The sequence below is a fragment of the Plectropomus leopardus genome, chromosome 24, assembly GCF_008729295.1.
Source record: "Plectropomus leopardus isolate mb chromosome 24, YSFRI_Pleo_2.0, whole genome shotgun sequence".
Classification (NCBI taxonomy): domain Eukaryota; kingdom Metazoa; phylum Chordata; class Actinopteri; order Perciformes; family Serranidae; genus Plectropomus; species Plectropomus leopardus.
The window spans coordinates 13,339,716-13,350,711 of NC_056486.1; the positions used below are offsets into that span (position 1 = coordinate 13,339,716).

Below are 10,996 nucleotides of genomic sequence, written 5' to 3' on the forward strand. Positions count from 1 at the left end.
AACAACAAGAAACATGCTGTGAGCCTGGTGTCAGGCTAACTCCATTAAAAAGGCTTAGTAAACCTGACACAAGCCCTCTCTAATAAAAATGGTCTATTTCCATTGTGCATCCTTCAGGCACCAGACATATCTAATTATACAGAATAAACACAATTGTATTACAATTAGTATAATTATTGCCAGGAAGGCAGCGCTTAATGTCTGATTCTTATCAGCATGTGTCAGCTGCAGAAACACAACATGTATGAAGTCTTTCCTTTCAGCTAATTAACGTCTTTACAGCCGTCTGCAGGCAGCAGGTCTGGGTTCCTCTGTTGTCACTGATAACCAGCCCAGTGTGATTACAAATACCAGATGCACCTTGATGCCTTTTGTGCAAACAGCACCTTATCATGCAAAACTGCTTGGTCATTTTATTCAACACAGCCTCACAGTTTATGTAGTAAAAATGACCTGGAGTGATCATGGGTGGATTACTGAACAGGCCTACTACGCTCAGGCCTAGAAGCCCAAACTACATCTGTAAAATGCACTCAAATGAACACATACTGGCCAGGAAGATACACAAAAAGTGACAAAGAGATGCGAAGGAACTGCAAAGAGACACTAAAGAACCAAAAAGACAAAAAACAACAACACAAAATTGCATTAAAGAGAAACAAAACAACTACAAAATGACACAAAATGACCAAAAAGGAGACACAATTCCCCCAAAAAGACACAAAATAACATTAACAGAGACACAAAATAACTACCAAAAAATAAAACCAACAACAAAGAGACATAAAAGGACACAAAGAGACACAAAATCAACAAAAATGATGCAAAAAACACAAAATCATGTCAAAAAGACATCTGCAAAGAGAGAAAATTGATTACAAAAAGGGGCATATATATAAATCACCTAAAAAGACACAAAAGTACCTCAAAGAGACATACAATGAAAACAAAATGGGGCAAAACAACCAACTGAGACAGAAATTAACCACAAAAAAAACCACAAATTTAACTGAAATAGGCACAAAATAACTACAAAAAGGCATAAAAAGACCAAAAATTACCCGAAAAACAACTACATGCAAAATTACTTCAAAAGACAAAATGACGACAAGTCTCAGTGTGTGTTTTCAGTCCTATTCAGCAGAGGTGGTGGAGCCTCTTGCATGTTTGTGCCCAGGATCAGACGACACAATGGTTTTCACAGAGTCATAGTTACTCACTCAGGTCATCACTTCTACCCAGGGGGGCAAAGCTTTTCTTTTTTTTTTTCTTTTTTCAAAAATCAAACATGTAATGATATAAAAGGTTGTGACCCAAAAAATGAAAGCACCTTCAAGGATCACAACCTGGTCACCTAGCTTCTGGACATCTCCAGGGTGGGTCCAGACAATGCAACCCCTACTGCGAAATAGCACTTTTGGCACCAAGAAATGGAAAGTTATATGAAACTTAGCCAAAAGTTCAGTCAGGAAACTGTCTTTACATTCATTCACAAATCTGCCTGCCTCACTCTGCTGCTCCATCAGCTGGCGTCACTCTAAATTAATCCAACCAGATTTTGCTACAATCTCTCTAAGCCTCTCTGCTGCTGTCAAATGTCATTTCAGGTCAAACAGATGCAACCTTCCTCTACCCCGTTTACCTCCAGTCTTTAGTGCATCCAGTGTCCACTTCTGCTCCTCATCCTATCCTCCTCTTCACCTCTACCACTAATATCTATATTCCTAAACTACCATGGCATCTCTACCTCCTAAATTTTCATGTAACAATGGGGTTAAATCCCAAAAGAACTTTTTGCTATCCGTCTTTATTATGCACTGATGAACTCTGAATGAAGTCTCTCCTTAGTCTCTCCTCCACTTCGTGCTTACTAAGTTATGTTGCAGATAAAAGAGATAAAAAGCTCGCCAAGGAAATGTGCTGCAGACATTGCCATCTCTCTCGAGCATGAGCCCTCCATGAAGAGTTGTGAAGACAAATGCACTGACGACACAAAGTGCATCAAGGACAGTCTGCTAAAAAACATGTACTTCATTCAGCCGACAGTAAATTCCAAGTTGATACAAGCCATCGATGCTCGTCAAGATGAGGTCTTCAAGAGATTTCACCATGGCTCTGTGTCAAAACAACAGTTGGAAGACAATTTACCGAATATGTGAGGAAACGTGTTACTGTTACAGCAGTTCCTCACTCCATGCTGTCAAATTCATCACGCAGAGCACTGAAAAAATGCCAATGCCAAAAAGACGTGTAATGAACTACGACCAAAGCCAACACAATCTAAAATCTAATCAGTTCATTATTTAGTCCACAGAAACATTTGTGCAAAATCTGAAGAAATTCCTGTGTTTTTGAGATATCGCGTTCATGAGAAAGAGATGGAAGGAAGGTCAAACGAATTTGACCTTTGACTTCTAAATTCTATTCCGTTCATCCATGAGTATAAGAGGTTATTTGCACCAAATTTGAAGAAATTCCCTCAAAGCCTTCCTGAAATATCTCATTCACAAGAATGAGACCGACAAGGTCAAACTAATCTTTGATCTTTGACTAGCAAAATCTAAACATTTTAATGACTCTGTATTAAAAATGAAAACCAGAATTCTGAGAGAGCTTGGCGTCAAGACTGCAGTTCAGCACTCATTGGTTACACAGAAAAGGAAGCTGCAGAGAAACTTATGTTCACAAATTTCTGTTTTTATCGAGATTTGTGATTTAACTTTCATATGAGGATCAAGTGCACCTCTGGATGATGCCTTCGAGACGCTGAGGCGAGTACTTGCAGATCAACCTATGAATGAGAAATACGCCGCACTGCTGAAAACTGCAAAGATTCCTCAAACAGATTGTGAGAAGTGCAAGAGGCAAACTCGTGAGAAGCATTTCACTGAGATATCCTCCACATCTGCTAACGCGGTTTCTGACTCAGTCACAACTTCACAGCCGTGCTGCTCAATAATAACAAACCGCAGTGAATGTGTAGGGAGTCATTGTTGACAAGCCAACAGCAGAGAAAGTCATCATGTCACAGCACGTCCTGTAGCATGTCTCTGAGGTACCCACGGCTTTGGGCGAAGCCACGGCCGACTACAGATTCAACCCACACAAAGCAAATCACTGAACAACAGGCTGGGAAAGTGTGAAGCTGACAGCAACAAAATATCATGCAACAGTCTAAAACGGTGGTTAAAAATTCTCGTCACCAGGAATTTTGTGTCAACAATTATCAAAATAGGTCATTTTTTGTGAGAACAGACACAATGGTTTGCATAAATCATACACAGCATATTTATTTGGTAAGAACTTTATAAATAGTTATGAATAGGCTAGATGTCAGAGATTTCTGACAGGGGACTAAAGCCCTTATATCATTCTTCAAAGACAGCATCCATTGAGAAAAACAGTCATTTTACCTCTTGGAACATGGGAGCATCTAGTCTACTGCTGCCTTAATCAGTTAGTTTGTTTGTGTTATTGCCTGACTTTGGTGTTTAAAAGAGTTAGTTAAAGTTAAAGTTTTTTTAATGATGGGACACTTTTTGCTGGCTAAAATATGTTTTGTTGCTGGCCCCCATTTGCAGCAGTACATTGCTTAGCATCATGTCAGTACTCCAGCCTGCTTCTCTGAACTTTAAACATCATCTTTTGTATAATAAACTGACTATGGATAAGTACCTCATGTGACCCCACTTCAAAAAATCCAAACTATTTCTTTTACTTTGGACATATTTTGCTCAAAACCGTCCAACATCATGATGCACATAGGGTTTATGACCTGGTCTAGGTAAATGTAATTTCAACAAAATAAAATACACACACAGACACACACACACACAGTGTAGCAGTGCCACAGATACAGACACTGATGGTTACATAACTCCTGTGGTGAGTCAGGAGAATTGACAGCCGTACCAGCCTGCCCCACCCCCCCGCCCACCGCTAACACAAGCACGCACGCACAATCCTCTCTGGATTACTGATTATACGAAATTATGTTGAGATTATCTCTCATGCTGGCAGTGACATAAGAAGCTGGCTGATGAACAGCTTCCCCGTGTCTTCCCATGACCTCCAGCGCAGTGACAGAAAACATCCTTCCCTTTGTGAAATGTTACACCTGAAATCAGACACCAGCGCTGACATTTGAAAAAGTGAAGCAGAAAGCACAAATTAAACGCGTGAATTAGGGCAGGGGCAGATCCGGACACATATTGTGTAAGATCACATTCAGCGTGTGGCATGTATTCATGTTTAATATCAGAGAGGCTTTCAAACACACTTCCCAGGTAGTAAAGACAGTCGTTATTGTTTTGACTGTAGCATGCAGCCAGAGGCCAAAACCTACACCAGAAATTGTTTTTTATAATGCCCATATATTTTAGAAAGCATGAATTCGTGGATTTTGTGTGAACTTGCACAAAAGTGGTAAATGTTTTTTAACCACATATTTTTAATTGTAATTTTGCTTTTCCTTTTCTATTAGAGCCAAGCGTTAACCCTTTGAAACCTGAGTAAACTGCATTGATTTCTTTGAGAAATAGCTATAAAATAATAGCAAGAAGTTAGTAAAAAGTTACAAGAAAATGATCTGAATAAAAGCAACATAAAATAAAATAACATTTTTTTTAAAAATCAAGAAAATTAATTATTATTATTTTATTTTTTTTTACCCAGCTTTTTTTGGTCATTTTTCATTTTCTACTCTACACACAAGAGCACAAGAAAACTGATATCAATCCAGGTGTTAAAGGGTTAAAAAAGAGTAACTGCCATGTCACCACCAGGGTGAGGCATAATCTCCAAAGCCTGCGGCTAGATCGTTGGTTTAAACTGAATTTTAATGTGAGTACAGAGCAAGTTTCCACCTTTAGCTGATAAATGTGAAAACACAATGTGCACATAGTACATCATTCTGCACAATGAACCTCAAATTCCAGAAAGAACAAGATGAAAAATGCATTTTTGACTGCAGGGTGAAGATTGCCTGGGGCGCCAAATCTGTGTGTGGCTCTGCCTGTCAATAACAGTTTTTGCGTCTTATTTGGCTGCATCAAGTGAAACACTGTGCACAAAAGCAGTGGTGCGTTTAAATTTGAGCCTGGTATGAACCCTTTGAAAAGCGGGCTATTTGTGACGATACTTTGATGGAAATCTCAGCAAACCGGTGATTTAAAGGGACAATTCAGATTTTTAACCACAATAAACATGAAGAAAATTCCAGCATATCCACTGCATAACAAAAGTGCATAAGTGACATATCTTTGTTTTGCAAAAACTTACAACAGCAACATTTATTCTGGAGATTCGGTTGACTGAACAGAGAGAGTGTTCCCACCAAACATCTGTTCACACTTCCACAAGTGAAGCTATATAGCAGAGTTTCAGGGGCAGGACCACACCTCTACCGCACCTCAACCGTGCCTCTTCCGGCTTAAATATCCTTCTAACCCGATCTCCCCCTTTCATTCTCGTTATTCTTGGTCCTTGCTAGTGAAAGTCACACAAGAACAACTGAACCGAACTGAACCTATTAACAAAGGCCACAAGATGTAGTTGAAAGTTCCAGAAAAAAGCAAAACTTAGTGATGGGATTTTTTAGGGCCCATTTTTTAGTTAGTTATTAAATGAAAAATACAAATGAAACAAATGATGTCACTGCGGCACATCAAGGGTCTGTCACTGTGGATATTATATGTTAGCGTTGTGTGAAGTACAACTTTAAGCACTAAACTGAAGTAGTTGAAGTTGTCACTGTGCTTCAGGGATGTAGGGTCAGAGCAGAGGAGCCACAAATGTCAAACATTCAACCAAAGAGGTGATTGAAACGATGCTTTCCAGTTTGGTGTAAAGTTACTCCCTGAATAATTCAGTTTGTTTGGATCTGTCATCATCTGTGTATTTACCTGTGAAGCTTTGTCAATGACCAGCAATGGAATTCCCTAAAGTACTGTACTTAAGTACAATATGAGGTACTTAGCTTATGTATTTTATTTCCATGCTACTTTATACTTTCACGACACTACATTTCAGAAATGAATATTGTACTTTTTAATTCACTGCATTTATCAGAATGCTTTAGTTACTTTTGCATAAAAAACATAACAGCTTATAAAATACAATGTTTTCTTGTCAATTAAATTAACAGTTAACAGTTTACAGTTTATTAAAGTAGAACTGCAATGACTGGCTCATTAATCAATCAATTAATTGACAGAAATTAATTTGGCAACTATTTTGATAAACATTTAAGTGTTTTATTTTTTTGAATAACTTTGAGTTTTGTTTTTTTTTTAAATATGGCATTTTGGGGTGTTTTGTCTTTTATAATTTTTTTTCTTTTTCTTTAAATAAATTTGATTTCTGGGGGGAAATTTATCCTTTTTTAAATAATTTTAAATAAAGGGCGTGTTTTCGCCTTTTTAAAATAATTTTTGTTTTTGTTTTTGTTTTTTTAAATAAAATTTACATGTTTTTTTTCTTGTTTTTAATTGTTTAGTTTTGGGTTCTTTTGTTTCCTTAGGTTTTTTTCCACATTCAGTACTGTGAGTACTTTTTTCCAGAATATACTTACTTATCTTAACTTGAGTAGCATTTTCAATGCAGGATGTTAACGTCTAACAGGGTATTTTTATAGTGTGGCATTAATACTTTTGCTAAACTAAATGATCTGAATACTTCATCCATCACTGTCAATGACAACATGAAATCAGAGAAATATCCAGGTAGCGAAGGTTTTGCTTGGAGCAGTGAGAGGACAGCTGTTCAGACCGAGGGCTGTTTACAGAGGAGGAGGGACCACAATCAGATTAGAGGCAATCACACGCCAACTGTTTCTAGGGCAACGGACAGGCCAATGTTTCATTGATGGAGGAAGCATCAGCAACCCCATTAATAATGACAATATAGTGAGCTGTAAGGTGAAAGTGCCCTAAAATAATACAGAAGGGAGAGTTGGTTAAATCTATCTTCAGCTGGCTGCCAGACAAACTGACTGCATCCCAGAAGCCTCTAGTGAATGAAATGAGGTTAGAGGACTTGCAAGTATTTGGCTGGGATTTAAGAGACTCAACCTCATGAGATAAAAGCACTTTTTTAGTGATAAACACCTCAAAAAAGATGGACAAGTCGACTATAAAGCCAGTTGGTTTCTTTTAAAGTAGTTTGGAAAACGAAAGACAACACTAGAAAAATATAAATCAACAACATTAAGTTTGACTGTGCTTGGTGCTCTTCTGCTCCGTCTGTGCACAGAGTAAGCGCTGCCGTGCAAAAGAGAGAAAGAGAGAGAAAACACAGCTCCAAAAAAAAATCTAAATGAAATGTAGCTGTAAATGCTGCTTCTGTGGTGGTGCAACACAAATAAAAGAATTTGTAGGAAACCCTGGATTTTGAGTCACAACCCCAACACACACTCAAGACCAAACATGGAAATAGTACTGCAATAATAGCAAAGTAAAAGTAATGTGACTCCAGCAAAAATGCTCCTCCAGCAGAGGTAAAATTCTATAAAAGTAAAAAGTGAAAGAGTTAAAATGTTATCTGGGTAAAACAGGTGTGAACTGCACCACCCAGTCAGCATTCTTCTCTGAATAGTGAGATTTTGTGCTCCTCACATTATTTTGTTTCCTTACTGGCTGAACAATGTCAGACAATAATAAGGTGAGGTTGTCATGGTAGGCGACGGATGCAGACTGTGTATCTACTGGAATATAATGAACGTTTTTCAAAAGCTTGAGCCACTCTGTAAGTGGATCTGTTTAAATCCAAGGACGAAGATGTTGCAGTGCGAAACACAATCTCAACTTCAACTCCTACTGAGCTGCAAAGACTGGGAACAGCCGTCATTAAACACAGTTCACGTTTACACGTAAACATACATTAATGTTTCCCATTGTTTCATTCCTAGATGATTATTTCATTCTGTCTCTCGCCTTTTTTTGTGCACCTTATATACGCTGGTCTGAAGTCTGCCAGTGCACATTTTCACAGCACATTCTGATTTTGCTGGCTTCTCTGTTCGTACTGATGCTGATGCATGGTTGTGTGCACATGCATCCATAGCACATCCAGTCCCAGGATTCAGTGAAGAGACAGAGAAAGATTAAGGTGACAGCTGACACCCAACACCAGAGAGAGTTACCATCTCATCCCATGTGCCACCACATTTTAACTTGCATAGGTCCCACGGTGAGTCACTTGCATTCACTGAAGAAAACTATGAAAACAGTAGCACGCTGGGGCGCCAGTTGCTCACCTGGTGGAGCAAGCATCCCATGTACAAAGGCTATGTCCTTAATGCAGCAGACTGCATTTCATCCACTCTCTTTCCACCCTTTCACACTAAAAGTTGTCCTATCAGACAAAGGCAAAAGCCCAAAAAATAAGTCAGGTTACACTTACAGACACCCAAGATTAGTGTCGCGAAGTCAGTGTTTTGAATTCTAGAGTTACAGCCAAAAACACGTTTAATGAAGTCACTTCAACTTTGACCTTCGGCCACCTGGTTCTTATCAGCTCATCGTTGAGGCAAAGTGACTGTTTATGTCAAAGAAAGAAATTCTCTCCTTGAGATATCACTTCACAAGAATGATACAAATGCAAGGTCAGCGTGACCTTGACCTTTGACCACCAAATCTATCTAGACATGTCATCTGATTCATTGTGTTATATATCTGTACATTGTAGATGACTCATTACTCATATAAGTATACAATTATACAAGTATACAGCTCAATTTCAAGTAATTTCTGCAAAATTTTGCAGAATTATAAGGCTAAATTGTAATGCACAATATATTTCTTGACATTTAGAAATTGCAAAAAAATACTAAAATAACGTATAGGTAAAATGAAATTAAATAAAGCAGCAACGGTTATATAACAAATGTAAAACAAGTACTCTAATAATGAAGTTTTTAAAAAGGAACCAGGCAAGCAGAACCACTTTTGAGGATGAGCGAGAGTGTGTGTGTGTGTGTGTGTGTGTGTGTGTTTGTGTGTGTGTGTATATGTATGTGAGATGCAAAGAGCCATCGGAGAGAGTGAGAGTACCAGAATGCTAAAGCAAGTCTAATGCCAGTTTAAACTCAATGTTCGTGATATTGTCATTTTATTTTGTAAAGGCTATCTCATGTGGAACACGCTGCAATACATTGAGTATAATCTATATATTGCCCACCCGTAATTTGAAGAAGTATACCGATTATGAGAAGGACGCTTGAGCTCAGATCATTTTGTTACATTTGTCCTGTCTTGTTTACATCTTAGGTAAAGCCACCAATAGTGTACAACCAAGAATCTTCTAGTTCTTGTTAACATTAAAGGATGTTAGCATCACACTGTAAAAAGAAACTATTTGTTTCACTTAGAGAATGTAATAAAATGTACATTTCCTACTTTGAAAAAAATGTTTTATACTTCTGTTAGTGCACATTACGTCGCCAATGCAGTGAGGATGTCACTATCCAAATTTGCAAAAAAAAAACAAAAGCTGACCCAGAAAACCATGTTTCCAAAGACGTATGGACAGTGCTTTGGTTTAAGCTATTTTTGTGGAATTTATTTCCTCTAGGCTTAAAAACACTTTGTCTCAGACTGCCTAAAACTTGAATGTACAATACTCAGAAGTTATAAGCAAGTTTAAAAGAGTTATTTGCTTATGACCAATTATTCTGGACCTTGGGTCTTTGAATTTTAAGTTTGAGAATCACTGATATAGTGCTTGAACAAGGTTTAAGTCTCTGGAATTTACCTCATCTTAATTTCTCACTTTGGATACACACATAAACATGTGAGACAGCACCTTTAACACTTACCTTTCTCACAAGCACAGATGTGCACAGTGCTATAAACATTTACATAGTCGCCAAAGCAAGTCAGGGAAGGGCTAAAGTGTAGCATTCAGGTAGAACAGGTTAGCAGAAAGTGGGTCGCATTCCGCTTTTTTGATTTCGTGTTTTCCTACCTGTAGGACACCTGCTTCCTGAGGGTCAGCTGGAGAAACTCTGCCTCCATCTGGGACACTGATAGCTGGCCGTCCTCCTCCTCTGTCCCCTCCACTTCAGTGTCCCCAAGGAACTAAGAGACACACAAACATAATAAAGTCACATTTTTTATCAATAAAGTCTTCCAAATGGAGTGAAATCCACTCACCGAGGGACATAGCTCGTGCGCAGCTGTCCCACTCTTTTAGCCTATTCCGACGTTAGCAACTCTCGGACAACACAAGACACGTCAAAAATCATTTTCTGACAATTATTATGTTTAAGGTTTAAGGATGTAGGTAGTAGGAAGGAAGCACACGGTTTCACAGACCGGTAAACACCCCCACACCCACACACACACCTGACAGCTGCGGGGCTCCAGCGTGCTCTGGGAGCTCCCCTCCCCGGCGAACACGTCCTCCTCTTCGGCCACGTCCTCCAGCCCGGGCCGCTCCACCACCGGGGCAGCGGACTCTCTCATCATCCCTGCGGTGTCTCTGTCCCCTTTATTTATCGAATAACTGTAGTCTAATGTGGTAATTATGTCCTCCGCGCCCAGATGCTTCCTGCTGTGCTCCTGTATTTTTAGAAGTTACTATTTTGGTGCGTATGCAAATGAGGCTGTCGTTGTGTCGCGCGCCCTGTTCATCGCAGAGTTGTGTCGTTTGTTCGGGACAGTAGCTCACCGAGAGACAGGGACTGGGTGTCCACAAGCTGAAAAGTTGAGGTGGTGTCCTGCTCTGTCCTCTATCAGTTGTGAGGTCGCTCGCGCACTCTCTCTCCCTGTCTCGCTCTCTCTCGCGCTCGTGCACTCTCTCGCTCTTGTCGTCTATTTAACAATACACACAACCCGCCCACCAATAACAGGGACGAACGAAATGACAAAATTATACACTAACATCGTGTTTGTGATTGGATTACATTAGATTGTAAGGTGCCTATCACTCTGACCCCGCCCCCTCGTAATATTAAAGCTATTTTTTAAGTGCTGATTTATCATTAAAAAATCGAATA

The 10,996-nt window shown here is 39.2% G+C and overlaps 1 protein-coding gene across 2 annotated transcripts in view; it reads right to left on the minus strand.

Moving 5' to 3' along the window:
• Nucleotides 1–10,786, minus strand: part of dgkza (diacylglycerol kinase, zeta a) — a 115,334-nt gene extending 104,548 nt beyond the window's left edge. The window contains exons 1-2 of one of the 2 annotated variants that reach the window (XM_042512879.1): nt 10,344–10,786; nt 9,964–10,076 (exon numbers count right to left, since the gene is read on the minus strand). In XM_042512879.1, the coding sequence (XP_042368813.1) occupies nt 9,964–10,076; nt 10,344–10,466 (236 nt within the window). In that variant the 5' untranslated portion in view covers nt 10,467–10,786. Of the gene's footprint in view, nt 1–9,963; nt 10,077–10,151; nt 10,216–10,343 lie in introns of those variants that run through there. The other variant, XM_042512880.1, reaches the window with a different exon arrangement.
• Nucleotides 10,787–10,996: the final 210 nt, after the last annotated feature.